This window comes from Octopus bimaculoides, chromosome 21 (genome assembly GCF_046866305.1).
Source record: "Octopus bimaculoides isolate indiv1 chromosome 21, ASM4686630v1, whole genome shotgun sequence".
Classification (NCBI taxonomy): Eukaryota; Metazoa; Mollusca; class Cephalopoda; order Octopoda; family Octopodidae; genus Octopus; species Octopus bimaculoides.
In genome coordinates, this window is record NC_142948.1 from 1,577,356 (window position 1) to 1,597,668 (window position 20,313).

The following is a 20,313-nucleotide window of genomic DNA, read 5'->3' on the forward strand; positions in this document are numbered from 1 at the left end:
TGGGATCTTCTTTCTGATCGACTTGATTGGAGTTGTTTATATTTTGGTCAACAGAATTGTCATAAAAGATGTGAAGCTTGTATTTCTATCTTAAGCTACTCAGTATAACAGCAATCCGCCATGAAAATGGAGCACCATCACAAGGGTTTTAAGATGATGTCATTTTCTATTGATGCAGTGTAACCAATTGCTGTATTCTGTGATATTTTTGCTCGTTTTCTAATTTTATTATCAGTAACAATTACTGTCTCAAGTGGAATTGTGTTCATATGGATCCCCTGACCTGTGACACTTGATCCCCTTTGTGTTAAAGGGCCATGAAACGCAGGGCAATATTTTGATACAGTTAGAGTAAGGCTAGGAAATTTGTTTCATCTGCTGGCAAATATGGTTTGTTTATAAACAGGTTACATAAAGAGAGCAAGACCATGCGTATATATATATATATATATATATATATATATATATATATATATATATATATATATATATATACATATATATACAATACATCTGTATACAAAGAGGACAAGAGTCTATGTGTGTGTGTATAGTGAATTTATTTCCTGAAAATCAACAGGAAAAGCTCACACAGAAAAAAAAAAAAAAAAAAAAAAGGTAATGATGTTTTAACGATATACAAATGATGGACGTATTAAAAGGCTAAAAATTTCAAAACAAAATTGATGGAAGGAGAGGGGAAAAAAAAAACATTATTAAGACATTGTTGTTAGTGTCTGCAGGCTATACAAATAAGTTTAGATTATGTTATATATACAGCTGCAACTCTATACATTTTTGTTGAATGTGGACTTTTTTTTGTCACCAGTTTTTGTTGTTTTCCTTCACAGGCCTCTGTAAAGTTGAATCTCTCATGCATACAAAGACAAAAAACAACAGCATTTAAACAAGCTCTCTGACCCCCCAAATCCCCTTCCTTGCACCACACATTATACTATGTCATCAACCAGAGTAGTAGCTTGTGGGGCAATGGTCAACAGGCTGAGCAGCTCATTTACACACACACACACGCAATTCAAATGAAACTGGAAAGCTTCCCAAAGCCATTCCTCCAAGTTCCACATGACCACTCTTCAGGCAGGAGCGTTTGTCAAGTTTTTTTCAGCTTCCATCAAACTCAACATTGCTTAGTTGAGTCCTATTTTCTCAACCTTGCTTTTTCACTCATCTACCTATACAGAGATATATCTATATATATTATTAATGATTGTTTTTCAGTCAATTTATAATGAAACCAATTCTAAATTACCAAAGAATTACTCGGTAGTTTTTGTGGAGTTTTACAGATTTACTATCCTTTCACAAGAAGAGTGTTGACAGTGACTTCAAAGTTTTCACCTGCTTAGCCTTCATCAAAAAGCCCAATGAAGGCTAAGCATGCCCGAAACTTAACAGCCACCATTAACATTATTCTTGTAAAAGAATAATATGATATACACACACACACACATTTATATATATATATATTTTTTATATATATTTCAATAAATTACTGGTGTGTTAAATGTGTTGTCTCAAACGCTATGCCAAACCATAGAACGAATCCGGAGATCTTCAATCAATACCAACCTGAAGAGATCTTGGGTGTACACACAGCATCTTTACAGACTGTTAGAAACGGTATTCAGCCAGTGATAGAAATCCCAACATGGGATTGAAACCAATCTAGCTAACCCCATCTTTTGTGTCCAAGAAGACATGTGTAAAAAGAAAATATTTTTTTATATATATCTGACATTTCCACAGTGTTGGCCAAAAATCTATACGTGTATTTTGTAGTACAGTATAGCATATGTATAAACATACAAACACGCACAACTGTTAACATATACTGCATGAATTCACTGTAATGTGGACACAAGAAATAAAATGGCGCCCAAAGTGTCTGGAGACACCCTGACCCTACCTGGGAGGTACCCTGCATTGTAGAGTACCTCTATTCACAAGGCAGACCTACACCATCTCTTATTACATCCACAGTTACACTTAAATAAATACGACACCCAACAGTAGTCGACCACAGTTTGGTTATGTGTGTGTGTGTGTGTGTGTGCATGCACACAAATATATATTAATCTCAATAAGTATGTGTGTATATAATGCAAACACTAATCTGATACTGTGAAGTGTTACCTGTTGAAAAAGTTCAGTTGTGTATGTATGTATATATAAATATAATATATATATATGTGCATGTATACACATCCTTGACCAGTTCTTACTGGGACTCATTTACAGCTGAGTGGACTGCTTCAAGATACAATACACCACCTAGTCTGAGAATTGAACCCAATGACCTGACACCTCAACTACTAAACCACACACACACACACACACAAGTGCACTTAACTGTCTCTTTTGCTACACACATAGTAACCCTTTAAGGAAGACTCGGGTATTGATAGATATATGCTTATTCAAGTGTGTGTCTAATATTTCTGCATGTTGTATACATGTATAAATATATATATATGTATATATAAAGAATAACACAAATGGGGTTTATTCTTTTTATACCTACGCCACATGGAGAACCAACCCTGAGTTGATCTTTGGTTTATATCAGATATATATATATATACACACACACATACATATAACACACACACAATACCCCATGGTTGTTTTTACCTCAACACTGAACTCAGTGTTAAGGTACCCAGCCAGTCCTGACATCCATGTTGCTGATCCCAGATTCTAATGAATCCTGTAACTAATCAACACACACACACATTTAATTACAAACAGAATTCTTTTTCCATCCCCACACTTTCACACATGCTGTGACCCCTACCTGCCTATCAGGGCATCAAACATCTACACAACCATAGATACACACACACACACACATATCATTACGCTTACCAACTGTGGCCCCTAGCAAGAGGATCCCTAAAATAGGGACATTATTAACAGCTGATGGGAATAGCAACCACACCACCACATAGAACTACAATCATTCACACATACATACATATACAAGCTACACAGAAGACTACTGCTGTGTAGAAAATGAACAGCTACAAGCAAGGGATACATGCCCTTAACTAAGGCAGCGTTAATAGCCAATAAGGGAACATAGGTTATCAATCACACAGAACTACACACACCCACCTTCAGCCCTTCTTAACTGCGATAGACAGCATCGATATGAGGAACACAGAGGAACATGTCTACATGGATACAAACACACACACACACACACATGTAGTGGGCATTTCTTTTAACTGTGACAGCAATCTACAGCCAGTAGGTGGAACATAGCTGGACAACTGACCATCCACAGAACTAAACCCACCAGCAAGGACACCCCCGTCCCCCACCCCACCCCTCACTCAGCACCAAAGTCAAGTGTAATATTCACCGTTTTCTTTACTTTTACTCTTAGAATGTTTCTTTTTCTTGGCCTTTTTCTCTCGGCCCCTTTCAGATGACGAGTGTTCCTTTTTGTGATGTGACCGACTCTTGCCACCACCATCACCAGTGTTGTTGTTGTTGCTGTTGCTATGGTGACCATTGTCTTCCATATTTGACCGAGATCGGGAATGAGACCGGGATTGCGTCGAGCGTTTCACTCGTTTGTGTTCTTTTGTGTCACTTGGAGACTTGGAACGTTTCCTGTCTTTGCAGTGAGACTTTCTGGAATGTTTCTTCTTCTTGCTGTGAGATCTAGCGGCAAGGGCAGGGGTTGGGCTGCGAGAAGAAGCTCGTCGCTCCTTCGCCACAGAAGGTACCATGCCAGCACCTTTCAAGGAGCTTGAATCACTGCTGACCTTCTGAGAGTCTTTAGATTTTGAACTGTGATGACGGTGGTGATGGTGATGATGGCGATGATGATGATGTGACTGTTGTTGTTGTTGTTGTTGTTGCTGCTGCTGCTGCTGTTGGTGGTGGTGGTCTTTATGTCGACCGTTGCGTTCCCGCTCCCTTTCGCGCCTCTGCCGTTCACGCTCCCGGGCCAGCTCCACGGCAAAGTCGTCCATCGATGACAACTGTTGCTGTTGCGATGACGATGAGTATTTGTGGCTGGAACTGGAGGGGGACTTCCTGTGAGGGGACGACCGCCGGCTGTGCGGGGAACGGCTGCGCGGAGACTTGCCGTGGGGTGAGTGCGACATTCGATTCTTGTCACTGACTTTGCTCAGGGGACTCATCTGGTGAGAGGAAGAGGAAGAGGAGGGCAACTTATCGCGGGGCCGGTCGTAACGCCTTCTCTCTGGGGACCTTGCACTGTAAGAGAGAAAAAGAATCAGTTAGTACAAAGGAAAATAAAACAGGGGTTTAAACAAAGAATGAATTGTGGGGGGAAAACCAAAGATAGACATGACAATGGTAGGAGGTAAACCAGAATGGTCAATGGTCAAAAGAGTGCTTTTCATTCCTATAATTATTTGCAATTAACTTTTTAATATTATCCACATTAAATATCTTAACACTAACTGACCTATGAATCTCTTTAATTAAATATGTCAACAGTAACTTAACGAGGATACTAAAAACGAACCCGACCGCTCTCAAAAATTAAGTTAAAAAAACCTGAAAAATAATCAGAATCCTTGTCCGGTACCTGATCGATCCCAGTGGTGGTCATGGAATGTGAAGGTGGCCGTAGAAAATTTAGTAACAGTAATAAATAGTTCATCCTTGTCTAAAACAAGCCAAAGTTAACAAATTCAACATTCAAAAGAGTTTCAAAGGCGGAGGTAATAATAATAAGTTCTATTGAGGAATTTTTAAATGAATAACATGAAACCTTTTGGTTTTCTCTTCTCTTAAATTCCGGCCTTCCTTTAGTATTCCTGTTGTTTTAGTTTGATGTATAGATATACGTATATATGTAAGTATACTGTAAAGTGTTAATATGTATGTATAATATATATATTATAAAAATATCTTATTGTTATTTAATTTCTGAACGATTTTACTGCCGTTTGTTTATGTAGTTTGATTTCTTTATCCATCAATTTCTACTAAGATAGAGAGACACGAGTAGAATTACTAATAGAGAAATGAAAATAAAACTTTGGAAATAGCCTAAAGGGAGATAATTAAGAAAGAAAGTCAATTTAAATTCTTAATCATGTAAAGTAAATGTAACAAATAATCCAGAATTCTTGTCCGGTACTGGTTTGATCCTAAAATCTAATTGGTTTGTGTCAGTCATGAGGCCAAACATCCCTGAAAGTTTCATCCAAATCCATCCTGTGGTTCTTGAGACATCTTGTCCATGGACAAACAAACAAACAAACGTAACTGAAAACAATACCTCTGCCTTAGCGAAGGCGGAGGTAAGAATGTTGTCCTTATTAACCTGGAGTTTGGGACATAAATTAACATGAAAATCTGATGGGAGATTTTAACTATGATCACTTTTAACCCGTTTGTTACAATATTCCTGTTAAAAAATAAACTGTTTTTGTTTTAATTTTGAAAATAATGAAGAATTGAGTGGAATAATTTTGTTCTCTTTAATCTGGGATTTGGAACCTAAATTAACTTGAAATTTTAATTAAGATCACTTTGAAACAGGAAGTACGTATCATAGAAATGGAAAAAAGGACATTACATGATGATGAAGTAGGGATGGTCTTGGTTGGATTGGAAAAAGGTTACAATGGTAGGGGTTTGTTACTTGAGAGGATATTTGGCTGCTATTTCTAATAAGTTCACCACCATTATCATGTAGCAGAGCTGCCCCCCCTACCGCCCAATTACCTACCTCTTACTATTACTCTCCACAGGCTGTTCCACATTGTGCCAGTCTTCATCAACCTCGGCGACCACCTCCTCTGTAGCCGACAAACCAGGGGCCTTGCTAGTGGTGTCGTTCATTTGGTTCATTGAGAAAGCCCTGGCCTTCATTTTCTCATCGAGATCCTTCTGTGTGGGTACAGGAATGCGAGGGAACAGGGTGGAATACCATTCCAACTTGGTCAACCAATGACGCAGCATCTCACCGATCGTCATACTGTGACCTCCACCGGCCTTCACATCAATTTCCTGTTGGGGGAAAAAAAAAGCAAACAATTTTGAGTCAGAATTTGGGGAAAAAACCCCACAAAAATGAAATAATTTTAACAGGAGCTTGAGGAGTTGTTGGATGGAGCAGAGACTTAAGCTTCAATAAAGTAATGTCTCCATGCATGTGTGTGTGTGTGTGTGTGTGTGTGTGTGTGTGTGTGTTAGAAAGAATATCCAGTTATAGAAACAATGCACAAATGAAACAGTGTGATCCACCGACCATAACCAGGAGGACAGTGGAAACTCTTGAACAAGGACCAAGTTAAACCATGACAATGTGTATAAAAACCACATCTGCAGGGAAAGAGGATGTAAACTGATGTAGACACATTGATACCCTATCCATTAAAAAAAAAAACCATAGTGTCTCAAAATTGTAGTCATTAACCAATGGCCTTCAGTGGTGTCCTCAACAGTGTCATGGCCCCTTAAGGCAGCCATCCCTGAAATGAAGGGGAGAAACAGATTGAGCCTTCATAATGCCAGGCCACTGCACTACCTCATAGAGGAACACTTTGACCCTGTGGCACACTGTGTGACACCACATATAAGCAAATGCCTAAGATTCATAGCACATCCCATCCTACAACATAAGTTGAGTGAATTCACCACCAAAGCAGCCAATGGCCAGAGGGTGATGTTAATCGGGGCATGTGGGTTTACCACACCCCCACCTGCTAACAGTAGGTATTTTACGAGTTTATGTCAATAACAAAACAAAAAAAGAATCTAGAAAGGGTGTTTGGGTTACCTACCTCTTCATCGTCCAGATAGGGCTCAAACCAATCCCATAATTCCTGAGGTGGCTGAGTAAACCTGGAGAATAACAAAAAAAGAAAACCTCTTTAAGCAAAGAATTCAGAAGAGAGAAAGAGAGAAGTGAGTTAGGGAACGAGTCACACACATGATGGGCTTCCACATAGTTTCCACTTAGCAAATTCACTCTTGACTTCTGGCTAGAGCAGAAGGTATTTGCCATTAAGCTGCAGCAAAATTCTGAATTGCACATCCATGCGTGAGTGGCTGTGTGTGTTTAGCAATCACATGGATTTGGGTTCAGTCCCACCGCATGGCACCCTGGGCAAGTGCTTTCTACTGTAGCCTTGAGCTGACAAGAGCCTTGCCAGTGGATTTGGTAGACGGAAACTGAAAGAAGCCCATTGTACGTTATCTTTGTGTCCGAGTTTGTCGCCCACTACTGCTTGACAACTGGTGTTGGTGTGTTTACATCCCTATAACTTAATGGTTTGGCAAAAGAGATAAACAGGCTTTAAAAAAAACGAAAAAGTGCTGAGGTCGATTTGGATGACTAAAAATCCTCTTGGTGGTGCCCCAGCATGGCCACAGTCTGAAACAAGAAAAAGATGAACTATGTCTGTGCATCATGAAAATATTTCAAGTCTATTTCTGTAACAAATATTGTGTTATGTGAAAATCACTTCACATGCCCAGTCTGGCTGGCTGTAGACAAGAACCACAGCTACAAAACTGAAGTGGCCCAGTCCACTGTTAACTAATAATTATAGAAGCCAACATGGGAGCCTCTACAGGGTGACACATTTGCTAGAAATAGCAGCTAGTGACCTAGTTGTAAATATGGATCATGGGGTGAGGAACAATAGTAAGCAGTGGCAATACTGTAAAGTAGGGAGATGTTTAGTTAGCTTACAGGGCAGGGTTCAATTCCTGCAGACATTTGAGACAATCTTTACAGACATAACCGGTGGGGGTCACAGTTGCTGACTCAACATACAAAACTCTCAACGGAATCAATTGAATTGCTAAAAACAACAGCCAAATCACACCTTATCTTATATAGGAAGGATACATTGTATAAGGTTGTTTAATAATAATTTGGTAGACAAATCAATAAGACATTCCAACCATTACCATATGCCTTATTTCTAGATACACAATGTGTCTAGGATGATATTGGCCTTCTTCGTTTTTAGAAATCATAGGCTGTGACTCAAGGGAGATTGGCTGCTATTTCAAGCAGGCCAAAGTAACCACACAGAGGTTCCATTATTGGATAATGCAGTTCTAGACATAAACTGCCACAGGGTGGTCATGGCAGGCTGGAACTGCTTTGACAACAAGGTTTGTGATAGCAAAGAGCAAAAGAGTAAGACCCCACCCCCCAAAAAAAGGTACTGACCTGATATACATGAACCCTAGGGCTCTGATGTAAGGGGAGTCCTGGTGACTGATTAAGCCGTTCACTTGTTTTTTGGTCAACCTCAAAGTAAACAATTTATAGAGGAGACAAAACGCACTGGAAACAATGCCACCGGCTCCGACGCCTCGCACCTGAAACAGACAAGCATCATCATCATGACAACGACCACCTCTTACAAGTCACAACAGAAACAGATAAAAACACCACCTGCAACGTGTTGCACCTGAAAGACCATCTTTTATACATTTACTATCTTTTTTTCTTTTTCTTCCTGTAAAAATCTTAACAAAATGTTTTGCAAAGTGTAAAAAAAAAAAAAAAAATCATTGAAGCGTGAAGACGTGAAACCCTCAAATGATGGAAACATTTAAGGAAAAAACATCATCCAACCAGAAGAGTGAAAACAAAGCCTAAAAAGAGAGTTTCGACTGGATGCCAACGAAGGAAAGAGAAGGATACTTGCCCCACCGCACATTCCAGTCTGTCCAGCAGTCTTCCGGCTTCCTTTTTCCCATGGTTCCAAATGCGACACCTGGAGGCAAAGAAGCAAACAAGAATGAGTAAAACAACATGTTACTGCAAAAAGAAGGGGAGACAAATCGTTGAAATAAACTGGAAGGAGAGAGAGAGAGAGAAAGGAAGATAGATGATAGTGAGAAAAAGTTAGATAGATCGATAGGGAGGAGGAGGAGGAGGAGGATTAAAAGTAAAAAACAAAAAACACCAGATGAAAATACCTGGAGTCACGTACTTTGTAATAGATCTCATCTATCACTTCATGGTAAGTTTTCAGTTCATAGAGATTGACCTTGAAGTAAGGGGATGATTGTATGTTGGTCAGGATTAAAGTATTAAGGTTCATCGTCTTCTCATTGCCCCATATTGACAGAGGGTTGTTAGGGGCCATTTCTCCTAACACTCACCTCTTTTGATCACCTCCAACCTGGGAAAAGTTACAAAAAAAAAAAAAAAAAAATGGAAAAGAAAAAAAAGAGATCGATATAAAAAAATAAACAAAACTGGAATTCTGGGCTGAAAAACAAGAGAAAAATCTCAGTTGAAGCAGCTGGTCAGTTATTGACCAGGATTGTGGACACTGGACACAATAGAAATCCATAACAAAATCTGCTAAGAAGACATTTCTTTTAAAGCTTTGGTTCCCAACCTGTTTTTTGGCCTTTCGACCCCTTTCATTCCCGCTAAAGCCATTTGAGATTTAAAACAATCCTTTTATAGTTTTATGATTAAATATTATTAGGAATTGTATTGAAAAAAATATTTTTATATTTTGTGTAGCAATTTACTGCGGATAAATTTTAACAATATAATCTTATAGGGACCTCCAAGGGCCACGTGGACCCAGGTTGGGAAGCACTGCTTTAAAGTCTTGCCCTAGTCCAGTCCTGATCTAATAGACTTAATGACAAAAAGATGTTCCAACCATGGCCATCCCATGCATTTTAATCAAGTGGTCAATTAGTGGAGTTGTTAGATAGAATGCCTCATGATATTGGTGCCAATTCTGTGTTCTGGGATCAAATCCAGGCGATGTTGATTTTGCTTTTCATTGTTTTAAGTTCAAAAAATACCAATCGAGGATGAAGGAATGGTGAAAATGTTAGAAGTATGGGAGCAGGATGGCATGATGCCTTGTGGTATTTGTTCTGATAGCAACACCTCAAATGACACTGGTCCCCAGCAGTGTTGGTCTTTCTTTGGGAATGGAAAGAGAGAAGAGGCTTGTTTACATGGGTCACTCACCAATCTTCCTCAACATAATCTTGTTCTCCACCAAAATTCCATATTAACTGATGACTGATGCCTAACCCTTTTAGCCTCCACATCCCCCTGTCAGCTGCAATGCTTATCTATTCAAATGGTTTTCAACTAATCATACATTATCTTGTGGCTTTGAGATTTCAGTGATAGTTTACTTTTAAAATGACATTGTAGGGTAAGTGTGAGAGGCTGGATATCTTGCCTGGATGCAGCTGGTGGTTAGATGCTAAAGAGTTAATAATAACAGTTATTTTACTGAATTCTTTGTTTTCGATTGTAGTAATGGCAGAAATGTTTTAACAGGAAAATAATAACGAAAGGGTGATAAACCCTTGATGATGGTGGTGGTGTGGGGTGTTGAAATAATGGCTAGTGGGGGATGAGAAAGGGACAACTGGGTTATTTAGTAGGGGTAGCAAGTAGATGAGGAGAGATGTATGGGTAGAGGGGAAGGAAGGGTAAAGAGATACCTTGAGAAATTGTGGGGGTCATCAGTGTATCAGAGGCACATGCTCCGATCTGGTCTCCCTCAGTGAGGTTAAACTGAAATGGACAGAATCATAATTTAGTGTTGTCTTTCAGCAATAGTTTCAAAGGTAAATCACAGGTAATATGGCTGTGTGGCTAACAGGTGGGGGCAGCAAGACACATTATTATATTCCCTGGAAGCAAAATGGTATCGTGTGTGTGTGTGTGCCTGCCTTACAGTAGTGGGAAAGAGGTGGTGGTGGGGAAAAGTAAGAGATGAGATGCTGATAATAGTGTCTCCCTTATCACACATCACCATCTTTTAAAAAAAGGGAACGGTATATTGGATAATATAGTTTTAGGATATAGAGGAATAGTAAGAAGGATGGTCACTGTTGGAATGGCTTTGAACAGTTTGCACTATCAAGGCTGCTCTGGTGTCATAAAACAAGACCAAACTTGGTTATGAATTCCCAAATGCTAACAACCTTCACCATCAAAGAATCCTCGACCATCTTCTATACTTTTCTCAACCCATCTGAGACCACAACAGGTTATGATACACACCTCTTGGTGTTATATCATCATCATTTAATGTCCGTTTTCCATACTGGCAAGGCCAGGGGCCACGCCAGGCTCCATTTTTCACCTTTAGCATGGTTTCTACAGTTGGATGTCCTTCCAAATGCCAACCATTTTACAGAGTGTTCTGGATGTTTTATAAACGGTACCAGCACCAGTACTTTTTACATGGCATCATGTCCAGTACATGACACTAGGCACCAGTGCTCCGTATGTCTCACCCACCCACTTTCAGTATCTTTACTGGTGTCCACTCAAACATGGGCCCACAACGGCCTCTACCTAGAAATAGAACACAAATCTCCCTCTCAAATCACACCATACAGCCTTAGGAAACAGAAGATACATTAGACAATGTAGCGGTTGCCATCTCTAGAGAGATATGGGTGGGAGGGTCATGGTTAGAAAGCCTTTAATCATAGGTCTGCTTTACCAAGACTAAGTTGGGAGTCACAAAGCAACAACGATCTCCTGTGACTGTCCACCTGTCAGTTTTATAGATTTTAAGACTTGTGTCTGGCAGTCACAGCTGGTCAGATCATTAATGAAGGATTACAACAGAAGAGTCATCAATCTATAACCTATCACTGGCACTAAACTGTCCGTGTGTCACTACAACAGCCCATCTATCAGTAATTAAATCCCATCTGTAGAACCAGTTGCCTGTTGTTTAACACTGAGTCAGTGTTGACCCTCCAGCTGTGACCATCCTGTCTTTTACTCAGATATAATGTTTCTAAGACCACATCATCTAACATATCCTTTCTTTCTTTTTTTTTTTTGAGACAGTGTTATAATTTGAGGGGAAGTTTGGCTGCTATTTCTAGCAAGTTGACCAACCACATACAGTCTCCTCATCCACTGTGTGATGAGTGTTCAATTCCAGAGTAAGGCAGTAAAATTGGTGAAGTTAATTGAGCGATACACATGTTTTATAGTATTTGCTTAAGATCTCTGCATCCTGAGTTCAAACTCCACTCAGGCCATCCCTTTGTCAGGTCAATAAATATAAGACAAGACTTGTCGTAACTGGAACTGACCAAGAAAGGCGTAGTCACATTGTGGACTCCTCTCTCTACGACGACCAACCTTTTCACCATCTCTCTCTCTCTCCACTCAACAACAAATACAGAAATCATTCATTTACATTTGGACTAATTGGAAATCTAATTAGTGAACTAATTCACTAAATGGGGAATAAAAAAAAAAAAAAAGGTATGGTTGTGTGGTAAGAAGTTTGCTTCCCAACCACATGGTTCTGGGTTCAGTCCCACTGTCTGCCAGCATGGCTGCAGTCAAATGACTGAAACAAGTAAAAAAGAGAAAAGGTAAAAACCCAATTAAATTAACGAAACAATCAAGATCATTGTTTTCACACCCATTTTTCCATGGGTCAGAGTTTTTTTCCTACAGCCAGACGCCCTTTCTTCACCTGTTTTCTAAGCAAGGTAATGTTTCCCCCAGGGACAGACATGCTTTGTAGGATTTTGGAAATGAATGGCATTCATTTATAACACTGGTTTGCAACTATTTTTTTTGCCCATGGACCCCCTTTAACTCCCAATTCCTCTAATGGAGCCTCATACCCTTTCAATGTTTGAAAAAAAAACATTTTCGTAATTAAATTTTGTGAGAAATTTTATAAAAAAAAAAGTGTTAAAATATTTTGTGCATTGGAGAATTATAACCAGTTTATTGTACACAAACTTACGGGATCCCAAGTGCCATATGGACTGATTGAGGACCACTGGTTTACAACAATCACGTGACATCAAGACAAGGAGATACAAAAAACACATATGGGCATAAATGATGAGCTTCTTTCAGTTTCCATCTGGTAAATCCACTCACAAGGACTTGGATGACCTAGGGCTATAGTAGAAGACACTTGCCCAAGGTGGGAGTGAAGCTGTATGGGTGGGAAAGGAACCATCTTACCCTGCAGCTATGCGAGTTGCACCATGGGGGTTCTTCTCTAAATTATTAAAATATTTTCCAATACACAACTCAATTTGATATTACCAAATTGTAATTCCTTGTAAGTTCGGATTTTGTAAATCCCTAACATATATGAAAACGTTTGTATGCTCTATGAAGCATTGACAACCATACCTGTTTTTCTTTTTATTATTATAATTCTTTCCAAGGTGGGGTGAGCCGGCAGAATCGTTAGCACTTCAGGTGAAATGCTTCTGAGTTCAAATTCTGCCATGGTTGACTTTGTTTTTCATCCATTCATTAAAATAAGTACCAGTTGCATACTGGGGTTGAAACAATCAACTCATCCCCTCCCCCAAATTTCGGACCTTGTGCCTATAGTAGAATGGATTATTATTATTGCTATTACTTGGCGAGTATTTTCTGCACCCTGGCCCATCCCAAGGTTGAAGACTCTGCATCGTACTATATTGAAGACTGGAACAGGAGGGTGAGGAGCTCACCAGCCTGATCTTTGGTTACATGTTGTGCTTCACAGCAGCTTTATTCGATATATTTAGGTAGAGTTGGAGAGAAGAATAGGAAGCAAGTCGTTGGTATTTCAATTATTTCATATCCATTACAATTGTAACGGATACGAAATAAACAAAATCCTAGCGTTCTGCCTCTCATTCATCTCTCTTTCTCGCTTTGCTCTTCTTCATACAATAAACTCCATACGGTCACACACATTTCCCCAGTGAATCCCACAGCAGGGGGATTTTCACAATGGATACTATCGACAGCTGCAACCTGAGACACTCATCTGCCATGCATTCAGCGCATCCAATTTTATAATCATCATTAAACTCAAGTGTCCCATCTTTGCACCAGGTCGAATGGTTTAACACTGGTTCTCAACTAACTTTTGCCTGTGGACCACTCTGATCCCCATTTCACTCGTGTGGGGCCCCAATGGTTATTCAATGCTTTAAAAAACTCCTACTTATAAAATTGAACATTGCTAGAAATTGTACTGAAAAAAATTGTTAAAATATTTTGAGTATTTTAGAAGCACAACCAATTTATTGTACATAAATTCTAACAACAAAATCTTATGTGAACCCTGCCCCAAGGGATCATAAACGCTGGTATGGCTGTTTGGAAATGACAAAGTTTCTATATAATGTATCATCATCATTTAACGTCCACTTTTCCACGCCTGCATGGGTCAGATGGCATTTGTGGGCAGCAAGTTTTCTATGGCCGGATGCCCTCCCCTGTTGTCCCCTGTTTCCAAGCTAACTAATACTTTCCTGCAGCTGGACATGTTTTTCATAAAAGACTGTAAATGAACAACGTCGCTTGTATGATGGTGATGGCTCATTTACAACCATCACATGATGACTAGACAAGGGTACACACACACACACACGTGCCACATAAAATGCACCCAGCAGACACTCCGTAAAGTGGTTGGCATTAGGAAGGGCATCCAGCCATAGAAACCAGGCCAAAACAGACAGCTGGAGCCTGGTGCAGCTCTCTGGTTTACCTACTCCTGTCAAAACGTCCTACTCATGCCAGCATGGAAGACAGACGTTAAATGATGATGATAACGATATATATATATATATATATATCTAAGGGGCTTCTTCCAGTCTCCGTCAATCAAACCCACACTTATAAGGCTTTGGTTAGCCTGTGGCTGTAGTAGAAAGTGCTGCACAGTGGGACTGAATCCAAGACCATATTGATTGGAAGTAATCTTCTCAACCACACAGCCATAGACAACAAACAAAAGACTGACTCTGCTCTTGGATAAAAAAGACATTTCAACACAACAGAATGAGGACTCACAAAAGAGGCATTGATACTTGATACAGTTGAACCAACCCGACACAACACTGTGCGACATAATGGGGTCACTGTGCCAACGATCACTTTTCTCTCTCCGTTTCCTTCGCCCAGAAATATTTCTACAGTTATTGAACAGAAAGTTTCAATAAAGCTAAAATAAATATTGATCAAGAGACAACAAACAGGTGTTGAAATACCCAGATTTTCAGAGAGAGAGAGAGAGAGAGAGAGAGAGAAAGAGAGAGAAAGAGAAAGAGGATTACAGTTTAAACTATAAACATCACTGGAAGTATGGTCTGTCAGACTGACTCCATATGAGTACCTAGGGGTCAGGTGTTTTCTACGCCAGCCTCAGACTGACCAGAGCATGAATAAGTGACATGACAGAAAGAAACCATGTGGACACCCACACATTTCAAAGGATTTATTTACATAGCTATTGTACACACATTTCCATAATAGATATTTAGAAGATAAATACCTGTCATTCTGTCAGGAATTGAAAATCTAAATAAATGTTTTTAAAATGAAATTAAATACAGAGTTTGTTAGGAAAAAAAAAGAAAAAAGAATCTTTAAACATTTTGATAAATATTCCATTGAATGTTAATATATATGTGTGTGTGTGTGTATCCCAGTATTGACCAGACAATCAGATGTGGTTGCACACTGCTGGTCACAATGCGCTTCCAATTCTTTCTTGAGTGTGCCATTCTTTTCCATCTCAACCCAAACTGCTTAACTAAATCATCTTCCTCCCATCATGGAAGCCTTTTCTGATTTCTTGGATACCACTTGGCAACTGGCATATATCTATATATATACATCTCTCTATAATATAGCTTGGCTTTAGATTAAGCACACAATATCCCAATCTGGACATAAAACACAAACAATACTGAGTACTTCATTGTTTGTGTAAGCCTTGTTCTAACAAACACACATTTAGCAACATTGTCATTGATTCTTTACATCTGTTTCGCTGCTGAGACAGGTTGGGTGGGTCAGCCTAGTTACAGACAGAACATATTTGAAGGTTTCTGCTCAGCTAGGTGGGTTAGAGGACCTCACCTCACTCCTGTTTCAGTTTTTGCCTGGTTTTAACGACTGGATGCCCATTCCTAACACCAACTACTTTACTGAGATGGGTTGAAGAGGTTGAGTGATGAGCAATGCAATGTAGGTGAGTCTAGTATTGGTGGATGGCACAAATGAAGGAGTTGGTAAGAGGGTCAGATAGCTGTAGTGACATCCTTAGTTCCACTGGAAGCAAAGTATGGTGAATATGTATAAAAAACATCATTGTATGCTCACATGGGTTGAATGGAGTCTATTGAGAGACTTTCTATGCCTGGATGCCCTTCCTGTTGCAAACTTTCATCTGTTAACCTCGGTGGAATTTGAACTCAGAATGTAGCAGTATTTTGCTTGGAGTGCTAACAATTCTGCTGTTTCTGATTTCTGCACAACGTCAACAATATTGAGGGGAGGGAGCAAATTAATACCACGGATCCCCAGTACATGACAAGCACTTTATTTTACTGACCCCCAAAAGAATAAAATGTAAGGCTCACCTAGGTGGGATTTGAACTCGGAAAGAGAACAACTGCTTCATGGAATTTTTTCCAAATGATTCTGCAAACTTGCAGCCTTGTTTCCTATTTACGAACGAAGCCTGCAATTTTGTTTGGAAGGAGGTTAGCTGATAGTATCGACCCCTTATGGACGAATTTGAACGCAGAACATAAAGGAATGAAACAAAAGACATTATGCAAAAACTAAAAAATGTTGTATTTTAGGTGTTTATTTATAAGGCCGAATTTCTCTCGCCAGGAAGACATATATTTCCTAGAAATAACAGCTACGTTTTCTTCAAATAACACCGAACTATGGGATAATGCAATCTTGAATACACCACACCAGGAAGAAAAGAGAAAATAATAAACACAGGACAATCATAACTGGAATGTAGCTGATTATTGTTAACTTATCCACTTCAGAGCTGACCTGGGTTAAATGACAAGGCACGAACACAGACATATGCGTTTGGATCTAAGAATATATCTCCTTTATGTGGAATGAAAGAACGCAGAAACGTGAGGAACTCAGAGGAGCAACGGACTGAACCATCCACTTCAAACGAACAAAATACATTCCTTTATTACCCACGTTGGTGTGTGTGTGTGTGTATATACAGACACACACACACACACAAACGTTGAAAACACATGGTTGAAGAATTACACAAAAGCAGACACATATTGGTAAGATGGGCTGGGATCTATAATACTGTATTATATATATATATATATATACATACATATGTAATAAATGTGCGCACACATTGATAACACATGGTTGAAGACTTTACAAAAGTACACAGAAAGACAAACGTGTGTGTGTGTGTGTGTGTGTGTAGAGTACACTCAAGGGGAGTCCTAAAAACCCACTAAAGAGGTTTGAAATCTTAATAACGTTTAATTAACACACAAAAACTAAAGATTTGTTTAATCAATTAGTGAGTTTAAGTATATATATATACACTGTGGAACTTCCAGTGTGGAGGGACAAAAAAGCCGTTGTCTTAAACGTGCATGTTTGTCTCCACATAACGAAGTCATGATTCAAATATTTAATAATTAGTAAAAAACATAATAATTAATTAAACCTATTAATACATAAACAATTGTGAAATAGAAACAGCAATCCAACAGAAATGATCAAGAAGAAATTTGTTTTTAAAGCAGTTTCACTCTGATCTTTGTCACGTTGTGATTTCATATCCGCCCCGGATGAAAGGAACTTCGAAGCAGTTTAAACAATCTGTTAGAAACAGCAGCCAAATCTGCCTTCCAACATCACACCTGAGTGTCTTTAATAAATAATCTAAAGATGGGAGGTGCTAGATAAAGTGATTAGAGACAGAATATACCTGAATAAAAGACAGGATGGTCACGACCGGGACATTGTTTAATGGTTTGTCTTGTTCCAATCAAGACTGACCTGGGACTTGGAGCTGAACAACGACGATCTTTGGACGAAGGAACGACATTGATGCCTCTTCATTAGAAATTTAGCATCAATACAAGTTTATCTAACGAGATTTTATGTTTCTTTGAGGTTTTTTTGCGTCTTTTGATTGGAAAATGCGATTTTTTTTGTTTGTGAAACACGAGAGAAATTGTTTGTGTTAATAGAAATGCAATAACGGTAAATAAGAGGACGGTTAGGAATGGATAGGACGGGGTTGGCCGTGATTAAATGAAAGACAATGGATTAAGGGAGAAATCGGCGAGGTTGAGATAATGGAAGGAATTGTGTTACTTACGGGAAATGGAGGCAAAACACGAAGAAGAAGACGATCGGAGAAAGATTCTTTGGTGGGAACAGAGAGTTCAATATGGCGGTAGTGTGGGATATTGTGTGAGGAGTGGTGATAGGAGAGAATAGCAAGGGAGGGAGAGAGAGGGGGACGGTGATGTAGGACGGAGAGAAAAAGAAGTGAGAGGAGTATATATAAGAGAGCGAGAGAAGAAGGGGAGTAAGAGAAGAAGGAGAGTGAGAGAGAAGTAATAAGAGAGGAGAGGCAATGATGTAGAAGACGGAGAAAAAGAGTGAGAGGAGTGATAAGGAAAGAGAGAAAGAAGAGTAAGACAGAGAAGAATGAGGGAAGTAGAGTTAGAAAAAGACAGATCAGAGTGAAAGAGAGAGGAGGAAGGGAAAGTAAGAGAGAAAGAGTAGGTGGTAGTGAAGTAAAAAAGAAAGAGAAACAGAGACAGAGAAGTGTAATATTCACTTCCGGTTAGACATTGAGAGGGGGGGGGGTTACCGGTGTAACAGTTTAGTAGTTTAATGGTTTAATGGTTTACTGGGTTAGACGCACTGTTTTTTTTTTTATTTGAGCGATTTTCTTAAACGGACATTCTCTTATTCCAGAACGAACGAGTTTCTTTTGTCTATTGTTATTCATCTACGTCTGCACGTGTATGTGTGTATCTGTGCGTGTATATATACATATATATATGTAAAGAGGAAAAGAAACAGACGATGCTGTGTGGTGACGTTTATTCATTTATAAAAAAGCAGAGCGTTTTGTCTGAATTTCGTCCGATTGAGACTCAGAAATATGCGCACTTGGATGTGTAGTAAGAACTTTGCTTCCCACCTGCATGGTTCCGGGTTCAGCCCCATCTTCCGTGGGGGCCTTCTACTATATAGCCCGGGCCGACCAAAGCCTTGAGAATGGATTTGGATTTGGTTGACGGAAACTGAAAGAAGCCTGTCGTATGTATGTATGTATGTCTGTACGTAAGACCTTGTGTTTGTCTTTGTTCCGCATCGCAGCTTGACAACCGGTGTTGGTGTCTTTACGTTCCCGTAACAGCGGTTCGGCAAAAGGAACAGATAGAATAAGTACCAGGCTTAAAAAATGAGTACTGGGGTTGATTCGCTCAAATAAAATGCCCCAGTATGGCCGCAGTCTAATAACTGAAACAAGTAAAAGAAGAAAAAAAATCTCTCTACCTGTCTGTGTGTCTGTCTGTATGCATAATTGTGTGTGTAGTAAATTGTTGAAAGGTGGATGAGAGTTGAGAGTAACATGGCATTCCGTCAGTAACGACGATGACACTTCGGTTGTTCCTATATGGAACAGCCTACTCGTGAAATTCACGTGCAAGTGGCTGAGTACTCCGCAGACACACGTACTCTTAACGTAGTTCTCAGGGAGATTGAAACGGGGAAAAGATAAAAGAAAAGAAACAGTCAATTTTGATGACACGGGTATACTTTATCTTCTTTTACTCGTTTTGTGCATTGGACTGCGGCCAGGCTGGAGCACAGCCTTCAAGAATTTTTAGTCGAAGAAATCAACACCAGTCCTTATTTCTCCAAAGCCTGGTATTTATTCTATCATTCAGTTTTGTTGAACCGTTAAGTAACAGGAACGTAAACAAACCGACACTGGTTGCTAAGCAGTAGTGGTGGGGATAAGCACAACACACACACATGTATAAATGAAGGGTTTCCACACAGTTTCTGTCGATTAAATTTGCTCATAAAGCAGTGGTCGGCCCAAAGTTCCATGCAGTGGAATTGAACTTGAAACCACATGACTTCAAAAGGAGCTTCTTAACTACACAGCCATCCCTGCGCCGATACAAATGAAATTATAATAAAAAAAAACTTGTAATATATATTGACTTTTTTGACAGTGAAGTTAAAGGGTATAGGGGTCTATATTTCGTATTTAAAGGCGAAAGGGTCTCGAGTGTCTTCAGGTTCTTCTGAAAACCACACAGAAACAGGAATTCATTCTGGGGTTGTTCAAATTATTCAAGGAAGGTAAATACAAATACGAATTACAAAGTTACTTCCCTTGAATTTTTTTTTTTTTTGCTTCCTTGACAACCGAGTTGTCCAAATGTAACAAGAACGGACATCTGGAACCATCTACTACTACTACTACTACTACTACTACTACTACT

At 39.3% G+C, this 20,313-nt stretch overlaps 1 protein-coding gene across 6 annotated transcripts; it reads right to left on the bottom strand.

Annotated features, from left to right (window-relative positions):
* Positions 1 to 541: 541 nt before the first annotated feature.
* LOC106867643 (uncharacterized) lies at positions 542 to 18,600 on the bottom strand. Of its 6 annotated transcripts, XM_014912573.3 has the most exons (9): positions 18,156 to 18,293; positions 16,402 to 16,502; positions 10,471 to 10,543; positions 8,973 to 9,164; positions 8,685 to 8,753; positions 8,201 to 8,352; positions 6,798 to 6,858; positions 5,741 to 6,021; positions 542 to 4,251 (listed from the first exon to the last, which is right to left on the bottom strand). In XM_014912573.3, the coding sequence occupies exons 4-9, from the start codon at positions 9,126 to 9,128 to the stop codon at positions 3,369 to 3,371; spliced, it is 1,602 nt and encodes a 533-aa protein (XP_014768059.2). In that variant the 5' UTR covers positions 9,129 to 9,164; positions 10,471 to 10,543; positions 16,402 to 16,502; positions 18,156 to 18,293; the 3' UTR covers positions 542 to 3,368. The 6 variants fall into 6 exon arrangements, with proteins under 6 accessions (XP_014768059.2, XP_089194912.1, XP_089194913.1 ...); XM_089338786.1 differs by lacking the exon at positions 10,471 to 10,543 and having other exon boundaries at positions 18,156 to 18,600; XM_089338787.1 differs by lacking the exon at positions 16,402 to 16,502 and having other exon boundaries at positions 18,156 to 18,284.
* Between the last annotated feature and the right edge of the window lie 1,713 nt (positions 18,601 to 20,313).

Bases quoted from the DNA above. Each gene is read 5' to 3' on its own strand.
- LOC106867643 (XM_089338786.1), bottom strand. From the start codon at position 9,128: ATGGCCCCTAACAACCCTCTGTCAATATGGGGCAATGAGAAGACGATG. The intron at 6,859-8,200 runs GTCAGTACCTTT...GTTATTCTCCAG, and splicing joins CTAGGGTTCATGTATATCAG to GTTTACTCAGCCACCTCAGG. The intron at 4,252-5,740 runs GTAGGTAATTGG...TCTCTCTTACAG, and splicing joins GTGGAGAGTAATAGTAAGAG to TGCAAGGTCCCCAGAGAGAA.